The 18,202-nt window shown below is 48.7% G+C and overlaps 2 gene segments (V, D, J or C); both read left to right on the top strand.

Moving 5' to 3' along the window:
- LOC119533988 overlaps window positions 1–6,812 on the top strand; it is a 209,656-nt gene extending 202,844 nt beyond the window's left edge. The window contains 5 exon segments of the C gene segment in view: window positions 2,177–2,224; window positions 5,094–5,480; window positions 5,978–5,995; window positions 6,138–6,244; window positions 6,553–6,812. Of these exon segments, the coding sequence occupies window positions 2,177–2,224; window positions 5,094–5,480; window positions 5,978–5,995; window positions 6,138–6,244; window positions 6,553–6,573 (581 nt within the window).
- The window catches only part of LOC119533990, a 193,005-nt gene extending 177,001 nt beyond the window's left edge, over window positions 1–16,004 (top strand). Inside the window, 5 exon segments of the C gene segment in view lie at window positions 10,569–10,614; window positions 14,319–14,705; window positions 15,215–15,232; window positions 15,376–15,482; window positions 15,767–16,004. Coding sequence covers window positions 10,569–10,614; window positions 14,319–14,705; window positions 15,215–15,232; window positions 15,376–15,482; window positions 15,767–15,787 — 579 coding nt within the window.
- Window positions 16,005–18,202: the final 2,198 nt, after the last annotated feature.

The raw sequence follows: 18,202 nt of genomic DNA, 5'->3' as shown, positions 1-18,202 counted from the left end.
GACCCATGGGTGGTTTGGGTCTGTCCGGACTGCTTCTGCCTTGTCCTGTCCACATATCAGTCCAAGGCCATGGATAAGGACAGGCCCTGGATGAGAACTCAGGCTTCCAGGCAGACAGAGCCAGATTGAGAAGAATGTCTTTGTGACCTCACAGGTCACCTTACAGGTGAAGGACTCAAGGAGACTCCTTAATCCCAACCCCCAGTGAAACGCAGGAAGGCGAGTGGAAGGGGACCGGTTCTACTGAAGGAGTCAGGAGGAAGCCAGAGGTATCCTGGCTCTCAATGAATGGAGTCAGGTTCTGGGGCCCTGCCCTCCTCTCCAAGCCCCATGCCCCTTTGATGGACCCTTGAGAGGGAGCATTTGTATGAAGAATCCTTCGAGAAAGAGGAATGGGCCCTCTGGATGGACTCAGGCCACGCGTCATAGCCTCAAGAAGTCAAAAGTTGAAAGTGTTCTTCTGCAGAGAACTTCTAGAGCACAGGAGGCAATTTCTTATTACAGGGTCCTCTAGACACTAAGCCAGGGCCCCCCTCTCCCCATGCTTTACATTTGTTTTCCTTCTTGCCCCGTGACACTGTGTGAACACTGAAGTCTTCTTTGGAGAAGGCACCAGACTCACTGTTATAGGTAAGACATCTTCCAGCTTTATTTCCAGGCTCCTCATGGGGGAAGCTGTTCCAAAGGGTCCATTTTAGAGTGGCTGTATTTGGATGTGCTATGACTACACCTTTGGCTCAGGGACCAAGCTAACGGTTGTAGGTAAGTCTGGGGGTCTCTAGGGTAGGTACAATGAGAGAGGACTCTCTCTCGGGAAAACTGGAAGGGAGAGAGACCCAGCTCCTTGGTCCAGCTTGAGGGAGATGTCGTCTCTATCTGTGGGAAACAAGTTCAGGGGAGGCTGGGTGTAAGATGAGCCTCTGGAATTAGAGCAGAGATGGGAAAAGAGATGGTGCTGTCCCCTCCGAGCTGTTACCTGAAATAGGGTAGCTGAGAGAAAGCTTGGAGGATAATTAGATGAGCCATGGAGGTCCATCTTACCTCACTGGCATAGGCTTTCTATCAGGGCTTCATGCCTTCCCTTGCTCTGGATTTCACAGGCAGCCAAGCTGTATGTCCCGTCCTCCACCCCACCCCACCTCTACCCCCAGCCCCAAGCTGTTCTGGGTCCTAGGCAAGCTCTGGAAGGGTATATGGAGTATTTGAGGCAGGTCTGGGAAGAGGTCTATAACCGTCACAATCTCTCCCTGAATCCCAGCTCTGCTGTTCGTGCTAAACAGGCATGGGGGGGTTTTGAAGTGGATCCAGGAGACTGTGCTCTGGAAACATTCTCCATTTTGGGGAGGGAACCCGGCTCACTGTTGTAAGTGAGTGAATCAGCACTAGAGGACTAGAAACCTGCCAGGAGGAGCAGGGATTGAGGGTGTTTTGATGAACAAGCATTTTTCCCAGGAAAATCTGAATTCTGGTTTTGATGCAGACTAGAGGGGCAGCCTCTATCTCCAATAATTTCATGGACTGGCTGTGCCCACCCTGGCTTACTGTGTGGAGAAACAGATAATCCAGGGTCACCTTGTCCAAATACTAACTCCAAGGAGTATGTCCCATCATGATTGCCATGAGAGATGGGAAAGCTTCTGGCCTCAGAGCTGCTCATGGCTCTTGCGTTTTTCTCCCTCACCCAAAGAAGAGATGGCCACAGGGGGAGTGGGGCCAGGGAATCACACAGGGCAGGATTGGTCCTCTGACCACAACATTACAGGCTGCAGAGTTGTCCACCCTCCCCGCCCTACCCCCAAATTAAATTCAGCTAAGGTAATGGAGAGGAGAACTGGCAGGCAGACTTGGGGGAAAAGGGGACAAAAGGCAGCAGATGGCGGTTTTCCTCCCAGGCTTTAATGTTGTGCAACTAATGAAAAACTATTTTCAGCAGCAGAACCAAGCTCTCTATCTTAAGTTAAGTAAAATGGTTTCTCTTGGGATGAGGTTGGAGTTCCAGAAGGACTCCTTAGAGAATGGCAGGGACTGAGAACACAGTCGAGAAAAGACTCAGAATATGGGTGAGTGGGGTATACGGTACAGCTCCCAGGAGATCGGTGTGAAATGTAGCCTGTGGAAGGAAGAGTAGCCTATACCAGCTGTTCTGGGGTTTTCCACTCTCATGTTGTACTGTGTAACAATCAGCCACTGCACTTTGGAGACGGGACTCGGCTCACTGTCCTAGGTAAGGTACAGGACTAAATGTGGAGGGGCGAATGTCTCTTAGAGCTGGAGCCTGTGATTCCCTACTCAGGCTCTGGCAGAATGGGGTTGAATAAACACTCCTATCCCTGTGCGGGATCCATGGAGTTTTGTCTGCCAAAACTCTTAGTGCGGCTTGATGGACTCTATATCTTCCTAAGTCTTCATCTCTATAATCTGCCTCCTCACTGCTTTCTCTGTTCATCTTTCTTATGTGTGTGGTTCTGCCCTTCCTCAGCCTCACACTCTTCCCCCTCTTTCCCCATAGTATAGTTAGGTATTTCAACTAATAGATTTTCTTGGGTCCAGGTCCATGAATCCAGGGAGAGAAAAGTGGTCCTCCCCTCTGACTTGAGGCCCAGTGTGGATTTTACCATGGGCATCGGTGGCTTTGTTCCAATAATTGAGCCCCTCCACTGTGGGATCAGCACCAGGCTCACTGTGACAGTACTGGGGCTCCACTCCTGACTGGGAAGTGGTAAGAGGGGTGCAATGATCAGTTCCTAGAAAGGGAATTGGGTGTAAAGATATAAATCTGAGTCCCCCCTCTCACCTGAAGCCCTGTCGCCCTCTCCTACCTTCTCCAAAGCTTCTCCACTGTGTTGTTCTGCTATGTTTGTTGAGCCTCCTCGGCCACAGAGCTCCTTGCTTAGTCTTCAGGGCTTTGTGAGTTCTCTTTCTTTGCTGTTCTTCAGGATTCCTCTCATCTCTACTTTTTAGAGGGTGTGTTGTTTTACTTCACTTTCCTTTTCTTTTTTTGTTTTGTTTTGTTTTAGATCTCCATTTTTCCCTTTCTGTTCTGACACCAATTAAGCATTGTTGATTGCTTTTTGGTGACTAGCTCTCTGTCTTCTATTTTAAAACCCTTCTCAATATCTACCTCCAGCTTGGAACTCTCCTTGCCTTCATCTTTCTCCTCTGTGCATCTCTTCTAATCACCTAAGGTCCATTTTAGTCATCCTGAGGTGGTTTGAGGGATTAGGATGCAGTGGGGGATCAGGTTGGTGAGACCCGTAGGGTGCTCCCAAGGCCTGAGGGCAGAGATCCGTGTAACAGCATCGCAGGAGCTGCAGGTGAGTCTCTGTGGTTCACTGTGCTTGGTGGGTGTCAGGGGAGACAGGTCTGAATAAGACGTTTCAACTGGAAACTCACACCATCTCATTAACACACAGGTTTAAGAAGGGACAATAGATAGGAGACCCCATTTTCTAACTTCAGGATCTCTGCTGGAATAATAGGCTGAGCGGCTTTTACCCCAGGGTAGGGAGCTCACCATGAACCAATACCATGATTGCAAGGAAGATGGCAGGTGGGGGGAGTAGAGTTAAGATGGGAAGGAGCCTGGGCTGGAGATATAAGCAAGGGACTAAGGAATGGAGCACATGGGTTTGGCCAGGTTTGGTGGTCTTGGGCAGGCTTTGTTCTGCAGGTGGGGGCACAAGCCGGGAAGTAAAATGGAAAGTACAAATCACCAGGATTCAGAAGGCTTGGGTTCAAGAGGGACTCTGTCATTTACCCACATAACGTGATAAGCTGCTTAAGCTGTCTCAGCATATCTAAGACATAAAAAATGGAGATAACAATACCACACTCTGAGTATCCTTCAATAGTAATGGACCAATATGAGAAGAAACTTTGGAAAGGACTTAGGGTACTTTGGCCCTGCTTTTCTGATAGTTGTTTATCATTACTGAGTCACGTGGTTTTCCTCTTTCCAGGCCTGTGTTTCAATTTTCCCATCAGAAACGTTTCCCAAATATACAAAGTGGAGATGCCTGGGTTTGCCACATTTCCGCTCCAAAAACTCACTCCCATGGTCAAAACAGAGGCAAATGGAGGGTGCCTGCTCAAATGATGGACGTGGTTCCTTCCACCCCCTCGCATGCTTTCAGATGAGGACATGCCTCCCAACAATCTCAGCAATTCTTTCTCTCACATTCATCAGGCATGTAAAAGGGCCCAGGACTTGACAACGTGAACCTTCTGCTGAAACGGCCCTTGGATTTTGGGATCTGTTCAAACCCGGCAACCAGCTTTTACTGCTGTTGAGAATGCAAGGTTTTGCTGTGGGCTAGGACTCCAAAGCTGGCCCAGGAGACTTGTTGGGCCCTGGAAAGAAGAGAGGATTACAGCCAGCCTGGGCAGGCTACCGCACACCCCATGGAGACAAGTTTAGGAATAAATGCGGGATATCTGATAGCATGATAGAGCCAGAGGCACCCTAACTCCTCAAAACAGGTTATATGTAAAAATATGTGAATCAGGTAGAATATATGGTAAAAAATGTAGTCACATGTAATGGCCGAAGTGTTACTTCTGGCAAGAAAGGCTAATTTTAATATGGGATACGACCAAAGCAGAAAAACACATACACCTTGCAAAATGGAAAATAATTAGAAAACATAAATTTAGCTGCTAGAATCATATTGCTAATGAGAATCTTCTAACTCCAAATCCAATGCTCATTCAACTCTTCCACAATGGCATGTAAGCCTAAATGATTCACTAGCTATGCACTCAAAAGGGCTTTGAATGAGGAAGAGAGACAGAGAATTAAACAAAGCCCAGAGAATGAGATATTGCAGAAAAAGCCAAGAAAATCAGGGCATAATGTCACCTTAGGGAGATATGGAGGTAGTAGGAAGTATGAATCATAGGATAACTGAGAGATAATGGCAAAGTTGAGGGAGAGCAACAACAGAGAAATGGAATGATGACCCCCAAACAAACAGAACCTAAAATATATTATCCTGCTTTAATGTGACCCTAATTCCCACCCTCCACACACACAGAGCTGCCAGTCCCCTACAGCTCTCTGACCAGCCCTGCCCCAATCCCCCTTTGCTTTCCAGACGACCTGAGAAAGGTGAAACCCCCCAAGGTCACCGTGTTTGAACCATCAGAAGCAGAGATTGCGCGGACCCAGAAGGCCACGCTTGTGTGCCTGGCCACAAACTTCTACCCTGACCACGTGGAGCTGAGCTGGTGGGTGAACGGAAAGGAGGTCCACAGTGGGTTCAGCACAGACCCACAACCCTACAAGGAGAAGCCTGACCGCAACGATTCCAGTTACTGCCTGAGCAGCCGCCTGAGGGTCTCTGCCGCCTTCTGGCACAACCCCCGCAACCACTTCCGCTGCCAAGTGCAGTTCTATGGGCTCGGGGTCGAAGATGAGTGGGACGAGGATTGGGCCAAACCCATCACCCAGAACATCAGTGCTGAGGCCTGGGGCAGAGCAAGTAAGCAGGGCCTAGAGACACAGGAGGGTTAGAGACACAGGTGGGACACAGGCACAGGACAGTAGGGTTGACAGGAGGGTTAGAGACACAGATGGGACACAGGCACAGGACAGTAGGGTTGACAGTCACCAGAGAGAAAGGGGAAGATCAGATAGAAGACCAGGAATACTAGATACAAAAAGGAGGGGGGCAGAGAAATGAAGTCCACCATGGAGGTGAACAGGGCACATCTGGCCAATTCCTTCCCTAGCATCTGGGTAGTATGCCCTCCCCACACCCTTCAGTGCTTCCACTCTGCAGATTTTAAGGATGATGTGGTTGACATTAGCAAAGCAGAAAAAAAAAGGGTGTTAGCTAGGACTGTCTGAAGAGACTGGCCTGGGCCTGGGGCAGTGGGGAGGGGGGGTTTCTGTGCTAACTACAAGGCTAACTTAATGCTTAATCTACTTAAGAAGATAGAGTCTCTCATTGATTTTCCTCCCCTTTTTTTCTTTTAGACTGTGGCTTCACCTCAGGTAAGTGAGCCTCTTCTTTTCTGTCTCCATCTTCCATGGGGTTTGCTTTGAACCAGTGCATGGAGAACCATGGACACTGGGAGATGAGAGAGGCCAGAGCTACTGGCTCACAAGGTTGGGGGCTCTCCTTTTCCCCCAATAGTGTCCTATCAGCAAGGAGTCCTGTCTGCCACCATCCTCTATGAGATCCTGCTGGGGAAGGCCACTGTGTATGCCGTGCTGGTCAGCGCCCTCGTGCTGATGGCCAGGGTAAGGAGGAGCGCAGGTGGGCTGACAGGTTGGAGGTGACACATAAGACACAGCAACTCAGAGCCAGGAATATAGAGATGCTTCCAATGTCAGAGGTGGCAATAGTGGAGGAGGGAGTTTCACCTACGTTTCAGACAGCCCAGAGACAACTTGCATCTCTATGGGATCAAAGTGGATGGGCCTCACCTGAAAACCAAGTTGGCTTTGGGGGGAGCCTTACTATATGTCTTGCCAAGTGGGACCTCCTACTTTTCTCCATCTCCACAACTTCTGGTTCCTGGTAAATCCCAAAACTTTGTCTTCTTCAGATCAAGAAAAAGGATTCCTGAAGCCAGCTCTGAAGGTGGAGCCAGGAGTTTCCAGTCCTTTCATCACTCCCACCATGGCTTCTTTTTTTCCCCATTCCCAGCCAGTGTTTCTAAACCAGCTGCTCTCATTTCTCTACTCATCCCAGGATTTAACCCCTCTATGCATATACACTCATGGCTGGAATTTCCCTAACCCACAAGGGACCTTAACATGCCTGAATCCTAATTAGATTAAACCAATAAAAATGACTTGATTCTGACTTGTGAGTGTCTGGATATCTCTTCTGCCTATCTCTTAATTCCCTTGCGATTCTTCTTTTTCAAGCAGAAGAGAAAAAAGAGGTGTTCAATGAATGTGCAGTCCTCTCAGTTACAAGGAGTAAGGGCCCCAGCCCTGGACTGACACAGTTATTTCTTGTTATGAAAAGTTAATTAAATGCATAAGGTGGTGATGGGAGCTAAAAAGGTTACTCCAAGGACAGCTTAGAGAAATAGTGATGTGGAAACGGGTATTTCCTGTCCTGCCCAGAACCAGGGTGCTCTAGTGGGTCCACCTGCCAACTGGCCATGTCCCTCTGGGGAACAAAGCTTGGTTTTATATACACTCACATTTCTTTAAGCCATCTCACTGAGTACACTACTTATCTTCATTTGTTCACCAAGTAGATTTCCCAGTAAAGAAGAAGAGAATACATTGTTTTGGAAGTGTATTCTTAAAGACAGATGTGTCTTCCAGCCTAAGTTTCAAATCAGTTTATAAATTTCTCTCTAGATAATTAGATAGGTATGAAAAAGTCTTCTGTCACTCCTAGAAGGATTGGAAGAAAGTTCTCTACAACCAAGAATCAGTACTTTTTTTATTTCTAGAAACCTTTCAATAGCACTCCATTGCCTCATTACCACTATGGTGATATGGTTCAAAGTACTTAGATGGCATATAAGACATCATGGCTGACTTCTACTTCCTTATTCCACACTCTTCTCACTCCTTTCATCCCATTAAACCTCCTGAACTACTTGCTTTCAGGTCCCGTTGCACGTGCTACTCCTCCACCTGTAATGACACTCGTCTTCTCCTGTTAACCCCAACTTGTCCTTAATGATTGAGCTCTGATATCTACCCCTCCAAGAAGCCTTCCCTGGTCCTTCCCTGCCACTTCTCCATTTCTACTCTCCTAAGGCTGGATTACATACAGCCTCTATTTTGCTGTCATATTGCCCTGTGTACACCTTCTTCATGATACTTATCACAGTTGATGGAAACCCCCACTCCTCTGCAATCCAACTGTGAATTCCTGGATAACAGGGATGCATTTTATTATATTATTGACAGGATATAGCATAGTACCTGGTTCAGTGTCAATCAATACACAATAAATGAACTTTGATAAATGCGCAAACCCAAGGTAACCCAATTCCAGAGCAGTCAGCACTATAAAATCTGCCTGAAATAGCCATGTACCCTTCCACCATACAGCTTCCCCTCTCTACGGCAATAAATTCATGCATTCACATGTATATATATTTCCACAGACACGCTCACTGAACACATATCATTGCAATGGATTACTATTGATCTTCAAAAAGCAAAGATATTCAAGTTAGTGTCCCCAAGAAGCATAACTGTTCCTAAGGCAGATACATCATGTACTGAAATAGCCAAAATACAAGGCAATGCCTTGAAATAGCAATGTGAGCTGTCTACTAAAATGCAGTCAAAGAGTCTGCAGAGACGTTCATGGAAGCATCTGAGGAGGTGGCAAACTTTCAAGGAAGTGTTGCTCTCCAATGTCCACCCAGAGAATGGTCATGCCAGTCATAGGCATAAGCAAAAGCCCAAAGAGGTAAAGCAAAAAGAGAGGTTGGAGACTTGTAGGTACTTCTGTTTAGTTGGGCTGCAAGGTTCAGAGAAAAGAGTAATCAAAAGTAAGTCTGGAAAGGCAGGTCGGTGCATGCCACTCTGAGGATAAACTCATATCCCTAGCAACTAGTATGGGGTCTGGCACTTAAATACTTGTGGAATGAATGAAGGACTGATAAGGAGTTTGGACTTTGTTCAGGAAGCAGTGGGGAATTGTAGAGGTTTCTGAGCTGTTGTCATCATGCCACAAGTTGCCATCTCTGGCTCTGTGGATTCCCCTGTCAGAGCTGTCCTTTCCCCCTTTGTCCCTCCCACCCTATTTCACTATAAAAGCCAGTCTGAACAGGTAGGCACAGGAGACCCAGAGGGGAGAGCTAATGACAGATGGTCTCTTTAGGGTGGTGTGTCTTCCAGGAGGGGCCTCTCTGCTCCCCCTCACCACTAGCACCATGACTTTCCCCAAGCCCCTCCCCACTTCAGATTTACCCTGAATTGTCTCTTCCCTGCCCCACTCAGTCAGATCAACCTCTGCCACCTGTGCTTCCTGCCTCTGCCCTGTTGTTGGGGGAGGGAGGCAAAAAGGAGGGGACATTTTTGTATCATGATGTAACATTGTGGGGACTGGGGGGGGGCACAATGATTCAGGTCAAGGAGGTGCTTTTACAAAAAGCCTTGTCTCAGAAAATATCCCCACTCAGATGAGGGATTGCAGCTGCAAGAGGGAAGAGAAGCTGGGATGGGTCTCTGGAACTGGTCCCTGATGTGGCCTTGCCCAGGCCTGGACTCAGTGTATGGCTCTGTGTCTCCATCCTCCAAACTCAGCTTCTCATGAATGTGAAGGTGTCAGGCATCAAGGTGGAATCATCATCCAGGGCTTTCCACAGAGCTTGCCCTTTGATAAAGAAATGTGTACACTTGTTATTTATTAACCCTCACAACAACCCTGTGGAAAAGAGATTATCCCACTTTTTCAGATGAAGAATCAGGCCAGAGAGGCTAAAGGCCATAGCCTGGAACACTTCCCATCCCCTCCCCAACCATCACCACCCACACCCCTTCCAATTTCAAGTCCACTGTTTCATCCCCAAGTCCAGCTGATGCTCCTCTGCAATTGGAGGTGACCTGCTGTGATATCCCATTTACTGTGTCCTGATGATTCTGGAGGGTGGGAAAAGAAAAGTCCAGGAAGGAGAGGGTGCACCCCACCCTCAATCTGTGGCAAAGGACAATGGGGAGTCAGGAGGAATTCTTGCCAGTCCCTTCCCACCGTGCTCCTACAGTGAGCAGTACTTTGGGCCAGGGACTCGGCTCACCGTGCTAGGTAAGACGGCTATTGCAGGTGGGAGGGAGGCTGAGCTGCTCACCCTGGAGAAACCCCTGAACCCTGGCCCTGGGGGAAGGGGCGCTGGGCCATCCAGGGCCCTGCGTCCGGGAAGAAGGGGGCGAGCTGGGACAGAAGCTATGCTCCTCTGTCTCAGGTTTGCGCGGGGGTCCCTAGGGCTGTGCAAACACCGCCCAGCTGTACTTCGGAAATGGGACTAAGCTGACCGTGCTGGGTAAGGAGAGAAGCAATTGGGAATCCTGGAGGGGCGGGATGGAGAGAGGTGGGCAGCTGCCTAGCGCCTGTTTCTAGGCGCCTAATGAGCAAGGGAGCGCTCAGGACTGATGGGGACCAGGACTGATTACCCGACATTAGGAGAGGGCAGCGCCGGGGTTTTTGACCTAAGCCTCGAGGCTGTGAGCACAGATACTCAGTATTTCGGCCCAGGCACCCGGCTGACCGTGCTAGGTAAGCGGGGACGTCCAGAAGAGCCGGCGATCAGCGGCTGGGGAGCGGAGGGCGGAGATGGTGGGGCCTGTTACTGTGCCACGTCCGGAGGCTGTGAGCCAAAACCCTCAGTACTTCGGCCCGGGCACCCGGCTGTCGGTGCTAGGTAAGCAGGAACCACCCGGGCGAGCCTGAGAGCCGCGGCGGGGAGGGAGGGAGTCGCCGCGCACGTTTTTGTGCTGGGCTCGGGGGCCGTGAACCAAGAGACTCAGTACTTCGGGCCAGGCACCCGGCTGCTGGTATTAGGTGAGCGTGAGGGGGTCCGGGATGCGGGGCGCGGGGCGGCTCGGGATCCGGTTTTGGTGAGGAGCCCTGGGGCTGTGCTCTGGAGCCACCCAGATTTTTGGAGCCGGCAGCCGATTGACGGTTCTGGGTGAGTTTCCGCGGCACCAGCAGACCCAGCGGCCGGGTCCCGATAGAAGTCGGGGGGTGGAGGGGGGGGGGCGTTCCCTCTTCTTTGCGCCCTGGTTCTCTCCACGACCGGCCCTCGAGATCCGAGACCCGGGCTGGGAACCTGGGAGTGGGAGGTAGCTCGGAGCCGAGGGGCGCGCGCTGCGGGGTTTGTATGCGAGGCTGTGCCTCTGTGCTCCTACGAACAGTATTTCGGCCCCGGCACCCGGCTCACGGTTACAGGTGAGATTCGGACTTCTCCCCACCTTCCACCTTCCAGCCCCTCGCCCCCAGCCTGCTGAGCCCACGCGGTTAGTCCGGAGAGGTTGGGGATGAGACGCGAAGCTAGGGACCCGCGGGGAGCTGGTGTTCCGCGGGGTCAGCTCTGCAATTGCACCTTCCGCGCCTCCCGGCTTCGCGAAGGACTTTGCGGGGTGGGGGCTGCTCACCGTCCGGGAACACGCGCAGAGGACTAGGGCAGTTTTTGGTCTTCTTTTCCCTGAGGTATTTAGGGTCAGGGTGAGCAGTGGAGGAGAGGATTTATGAGGATTCTGGAAGCCGCTTAACTGGAGAAAAGGGAAAACCTGTCTTGGGAAAAGGTTAGGAGGAGCGTATAGCTGCTACATAGAGAAGAAAAGAGCTGGGTGGGCTGGGAAAAGCAGGCAGGAGTGCAGGATGGCAGACCCTCTGGGGAACCCAGCTCCCTGTGAGTTTATGGGGACACAAATTATATAGGGGGAGGATGCAGGTGAATAGGGAAGGAGACAAACAAGGATGAGGAACAAAGTGTATAACAGGGAGGCCAAAGAGATAGACAGACATGAATCAGTAAAGAAAAGAATCAAAATAAGCTTGAATTTGTTGATTTACTGTTTAGACATGTAAATTTAAAACCTCTCAGCCTCTCTCCTCCTAACCTTCAAATCCCTGAGGGCTAGGGAAGGGTGTACAGCGTGGGCCAGTCAGCAAAGACTGTGCTGGCCCTGCAGCAGGGACACTAGCCTCCACCACTGGGGTAAATTTAGGGGGCTCTATACCCCCAATATATATATATGTCCACTGGCCTGAAATCTCCACCATCAAACTAAGTACTCTAGATTAAACAGCCCAGTTGACACAGGAAGCCCATTTTTTGGCAAATGCACATCAAAATACAGATATTTGGTCTGTGAGAAGAGAGTTCTCTAGAAGATCTTAGAATTTTAGAACTGGAAAGGGATGTAAACATCACCTAATGATGAGAGAATTGAGACCAGAGAAGGTAAATAACTCCCAATTAACAATACTTATATATTAATCCAGATAATTTGATAAACAACAAGGATAACAACAACAGGCACCATTAGCAGTTGGTTTGTCATTAAGAAGGAATCCATTGGGGCTCAGCTAGAGAAAAGCATGTAAGGCCCAGAGGAAATGCTGGGTTCCTGTAATCAGCTGGTGTGAGAAAAGACCAGAACTTTGGAGCCAGATAAACCTGGGTCCCAAACCTGGCTTTTTCATGATTAAGTGGGCTTGAATAAATTCATCTGTATGAAGCTCAGTCCCCTCAACTATAAAATATAATTAACCATGTCTACCACTTAAAATTGCTCTGAGGATTAAAAGAGAAGCTGCCTATGGGGTATCTAGCAAATGGTGGATCAGAGTGGTAAATGAGTGCTCTGCTTTTACACCTTCTCCCCTACAAGGTCAGTGGGGAGAGGGTGGGCCCATTGCCAAAGGAAGGACAGGATTTTGTGCAAAGTGGAGTGGAAGGCTGTATATGTGTTAAAAGTAGGTGAGGAAGAAGAAAGATAAGCTTCACAATATTGCCTGAGGCTAGTTCAACCCCAAGCAGAGCACATACAAACAGAAACTCACTAGTATACACAGTAACACCTACCTGGTCAAGCCCACCAACACCCCACAGGGACACAAAAACACAGAAGGGTAACTGGCCCTGGCCTGTCAGTGGAGGAGGAGGTAGGCAGTGCTTCAGAGTATAGCTACGTCCTGTTTCTGTTTGTCCTGCCAATTGCATCAATAAGCATTAAAAGAAGCTACGCACAGGGTTCGGGGGACCATCTTAATCTTTACAATAAGGACTGAGTATTTGCTGGGTGAGGAAGTCACAGGGAGTAAATTCTATATTGCTCCTGAAGAGCTGGTAGAATCTCGGAGCCAGGGTCTTTCAGACTGGAGTAAAATAAGCAGGCTGAGAGCAGAAAGATTGATGGAGCCAAGTACTGAAGAAGGAAATTAGGAAATTACCCTTTCAGCCCCTCTTCAGCCAGTTAAGACATCGAAGCACAGTAGTATTCAGCAAGGTAGGAGCTGGGAGGAGAGGGCTGGGGGTGCTGACATGATAGGCAGGACCCTCTACAGAATTTGCAGACCCAGTGCAAAATAGAAATGCAGGGTGTCCTTGTTTAAAAGTTATTTAGAGTTTCAAGATGGTGACAGCAGAGCATTAAACCAAGCACAGGGCCCTTCTAAGCTGGGGTCCTGTGGAACTCTCATAAACCAGCACTTGAAGGAAGTCACCTACATAGACAGGTGAGGGTGACAGAACAATCTTTCGTCTATTTTCCAGGCTAAAGTAGGCTCTCATAGTAATGAGGTTTCTTCATTTTAACAAAATTGCTTAGAAACAAAAACAATCAATGGAAAGCCCAGAGCAGGGTGAAATGAATGGAGAACAGGCCCTGAAGAAATGAGTCAGCCAAACGAGAAGGCTACATGGGAATTGAACTGAATGCATTCAGCAGAGGCTCTCTAAGTATCTACAACGGAGATGTGGAGACAACTAGTAACAAGTTGCTCTAATGATCTCAGATGCTTATTTTGGAAATGTGCTTATAACAGAAACAAGGGGAAAAAAAAGTTAAAGATTCCCTGTATTTGAAATAAGGGGAGATTACCGTTTTTCTGAGCTGAGCAAACTTGGGGTGGTCTCTGGAGGTAGAGGAATGCACAGCATGATCTCATGAGCTTCAAGAAAGTCAGAAGACTCACATTCCTGGGAACACACAGTGATACGAAAGGATGTCCTCACCTGAGTACACAAAAACAGGCTACCTAAATAGTGTCATCTGAAGAAAGCCTCCAGCCCCCAAATATCTCCCTTACCCCAAACTCCCTTTATTCCTTAGCCCTTTAGATTCAGATATAAATACCCCAGCTTAGGACCAGGGCTTTCTCCATCCTTATGTCATTTCCTCTTCATAACCACTCTGGAAAGTCTCTTTGTGATTCTTACTTCATTAGAAGAAAAAATGACACAGAAATTAAAGAAGATCTCCTAAAGTCACATTGCTGGACAAAGTCAGTTCTAGGATTTGGACCCAGGTATTCTGATTCCAATTCAGGGTTCCATTTAGATAACTGCTGTATAAAATGATAAGAAGTAGACAGATAAGCTTTTATTGGTGGGGAAGAAATCAAGTAACATCAGATGAAGGGACATTACCCAGAATGTAAGGCAGTTCCAGACATAATGGCCACTTTAGGGAGACAGAGAAACAGTCAACGGTGCATGTCCATAGGAAGGAAGGGGGAAGAGAGAATATTAGAAAAAGAATGGGATAATGATCCCCCAAAAAACCTCATTCCCCAACCTCCCCACCTTCCCCTCCACACACACAGAGCTGCCAGTCCCCTACAGCTCTCTGACCAGCCCTGCCCCAACCCCCCTTCGCTTTCCAGATGACCTGAGAAAGGTGAAACCCCCCAAGGTCACCGTGTTTGAACCATCAGAAGCAGAGATCGCGCGGACCCAGAAGGCCACACTTGTGTGCCTGGCCACAAACTTCTACCCTGACCACGTGGAGCTGAGCTGGTGGGTGAACGGAAAGGAGGTCCACAGTGGGTTCAGCACAGACCCACAACCCTACAAGGAGAAGCCTGACCGCAACGACTCCAGTTACTGCCTGAGCAGCCGCCTGAGGGTCTCTGCCACCTTCTGGCACAACCCCCGCAACCACTTCCGCTGCCAAGTGCAGTTCTATGGGCTCGGGGTCGAAGATGAGTGGACAGAGGGTTGGGACAAACCCATCACCCAGAATATCAGTGCTGAGGCCTGGGGCAGAGCAGGTAAGCAGGGCCTGGGAGGGTTTAGACAAGACTGACTCAAAGATCCAGGTACAATACAAGACAGACTAGATCCATTAGAATGCCAGAGTGGATGGGATGGAATGACCAAGACCCACAATGCCAGAAAACTAAAGATAGCACCTCTTCCCCATGGAGCATAGAAGATGAACAGGACATGTCTGGCTAACTCCTGCCCCAGATGATCAACCCAACAAAGCTGTGCTGATAGGCTTTCCTTACCAGTGACCTGCACAGCTTAGCATCTGAGTAGTTTGCTCTCCCCAGCCCTTTCACTGGTCCTAGTTTCCTAAGATCCTAATGATGATGTCCTTGAGATAGGAGAAGCAAGAGAAAGATAGCATCAGAGCTGTCAGCAGAGGTTGACTTTGCCCTGTCTGACTTCTATCTGTTTGTAGCCTATGAAACTATGACTTTAAAGTCTATGAACAGGCTTAGTCTGCTCAAGTGATGGAATTTCTCATTCCTTTTCCTACCTCTTTTTCTTTCAGACTGTGGCTTCACCTCAGGTAAGTGAGCCTCCCCTCTTCTGTCTCCATCTCCCATGGTGTTTGCTTTGAACCAGTGCATGGAGAACCCATGGACACTGGGAGATGAGAGAGGCCAGAGCTACTGGCTCATGAGGTTGGGGGCTCTCACTTTTCCCCAACAGTGTCCTATCAGCAAGGGGTCCTGTCTGCCACCATCCTGTATGAGATCCTGCTGGGGAAGGCCACCGTGTATGCCGTGCTGGTCAGCGCCCTCGTGCTGATGGCCATGGTAAGGAGTGCAGGATGGGCAGATGATTGGAGGGAGGGGGGAATCATCATACATAGGATATAGGGGTAATCTCAGAGCCAGACCTCAGCCCTGATATATCCTATCATCTCAGCAAAACCATAGTAGGACTCCATACTGAGGAGAAAATGCAGGTAGATGCCTTACAGAATGCATCTATGGAGGGTGGGGAAAATCAACCAACCCTACCCCAAATCAGGCCTCCTCTGACCTATTGCTACTGCTCCATGGCCCCTGGGCCTCTGACAATGTCTTTTCTTCCCCAGGTCAAGAAGAAAAATTCCTGAGGCAGCTCCAATTGTGCATCCTAGAGTCACTCCTCTTCCTCAGCCTGGATTCTCTTTTACCTGTTCCCAATCTGAGTTCCGGTAGAATGATTCTCCTTCCACGTCTCGTCTCCTTCCTACAAGGATATCTGTCCCTTCTGTCTGCTTTCCCACAGACTGAGCTCACCCAACCCTGAATATGAAATAGACTAAACCAATAAAAATGGTTTTGTGGGCCTGGTGTGTCTCAGGAGTCTTATGGAATTCTGCCCGTCTGTCTCCGCCCTACCTTCTGATTTTGGGATAACACCATCCTTGCAGGCATTTTGTGAGAGTATTCTCCTGTTTGAGCAATGTTGCTTCCTCCTATTCATCCTGATTGAGGCCCCTAAACCCATGACCCACAGGTCCATAGCCCGTCATTCCAAGTCCCCAGTGTGTAGAACTAGTCTGAAGGGGAAGGAGCTGGGCTATGGGAAACCAGCATAATGAGGACAGGGAAGGGTGAGCACAGGCAAACCATAACCCTCACCCCAGCACAGGACAGAGGGCACGGCTGACCTAGGGGTCAGAATTCTGGTCATTCCTGGAGTCCAGTTGAAGCTTCATTTATTATGCATTTAAGTTGCATTTAACTCCTCCAGCTTACCGCCTTTCAGGGGTTGGGCCTAAGATTAGCTCTACTCTGCAAGTCCAGTTTAGAGTCCTAAAGAAAACTTCTATGTGAAACCTGGAGATGAGCAATTTCCCAAGGGCAGGGCCCTTGGGGTCAGGCCCTCAGGGAAGAGTGGAGAAGGGAAGCAGGATCCAGTGCAGGCTGAGGTACTTGACCCAGAGGAACCCTTCCAAAGGCTCCTCAAATGCAGCGCATTATGTGTGACCCCTTGGGTGGAAATTGATTACTCTTACTAGTGTAAATGCTGCGCGGAAGTTTGATTCATTGTGGTAGAAAACTGCAAATGGAGGAAAAGCATTACTTCAGGCACCTTGGGGAAGGAAGGAATACAATTAGAGAAAAGGAGGTATAGAACAATGAGAGAGGCAGAAAGGAAGTTTGAAAGCTGTGACAGGTAGGAAAGACAAGGAGACCCTTAATGAGAGTCTGCTAGACTCCAGGCCTAGGACCAGGCGTGATGTGTGTTGTCCTATTTAATCCCCACAGTGCCCTTAGGAGCAGGTAGTATCTCCCGATTTTATAGGTGAAGAAACTCCAGTTCATAAAGCAACTTACTGGAATGCCATGAAACTGTGGCTGCCAAGCCCATACTCTTTTCTTCATGCATGTTCTCCTGAAAGATGACAATTCAGGAAGCTTTTTCTGGTCAGCAACCAGAAAGATGTGCTGGCTTATAACGTCATGGGGTGACCCTATAGCAGCTGCTCCTGAACCCCAGGGTAGGACCTAGAGTGACAGGCTGAAAAGGCCTTAATTCCCGAAGGTCCAGGAACTGAAGCTGAGAGTTCCCCAGACCCGACTCTCACAGGCCAGGAAAGGACAGGGCCCAGGGCCGGGGTGACCTATGAAACACATCACATGCCTGTCATTTCCTGCCAGTCATATCTATCTCTAGATTTCTCAAACTGCAGTAGTTTTATTATTTTTTGTTGTTGCTGTTTGCTTTTATAATAGCTAAAAGAAAGCCCCAAAACTGGGTGGGGCTTTAGGGGACAGATTTTAGGCCCTAGACCACCACCCACACAAGATTTTCCCATTCATTAGACTTTGTGGAAGCAACTGACACATTCTGGTGGTTTCCCACAGGATGAGATGCAGCTTAAGGGATAAGTAAATGCCTGGGCGAAAACAGGGTGTTGTTTGGCCAGAGGAAACAGACCAGACCGGAGTGTGGTATTGAAGGACAACAATAGAGCTGTGGGGAGGGAGCTGAGCAACTGTAGGGCAAAGATGAAGGTCAAGGTGGGGAGAAGGTAACCACTCCCAAAGGGAAATAGGGTCTGCAGATTTGAAAATTGTCATCTTTGGGATGCTGAAAGCATTGGCATTAGCAGGTGGGGAGGATGTGAGAGTTACTTGTCGGTACCTAGAATCTGCAAGCAGGCCAAGGCAAAGAAAGAAAGACTCTCATCTGGAGGATAAATTATTAGAAGCATTTCACTCTCTCTATCCAGGGGAGTAATAGAGAAGGAGACAGTTACAAACTCCGTGTGGCACCCACCCTCAACTTGACTGGGGGAAAGCCCCTCTCCTCATGTCTTTTCAGCCATTTCCTGGTCTTTCCCAAACAACATTGCTCCCAACATTCACCTCACAGGCATTGGGAAGTTAATCTCTTCTGCCTCAGCCTTTCTCTAGAATTTAAGAGCATCCTCCTGGACCAATTCCTGCAATCCACTTTTACTCATGTTAAACCAAGCAAATATGGGTTAAAAATAGGGTAATATTGTATTTTAATACAAATCAGGATACTATTGAGA

The sequence above is a fragment of the Choloepus didactylus genome, chromosome 5 (assembly GCF_015220235.1).
Source record: "Choloepus didactylus isolate mChoDid1 chromosome 5, mChoDid1.pri, whole genome shotgun sequence".
NCBI classification, from domain to species: domain Eukaryota; kingdom Metazoa; phylum Chordata; class Mammalia; order Pilosa; family Megalonychidae; genus Choloepus; species Choloepus didactylus.
Note: the sequence above shows the minus strand (reverse complement) of the source record. Positions and strands in the feature narration are given on the sequence as shown.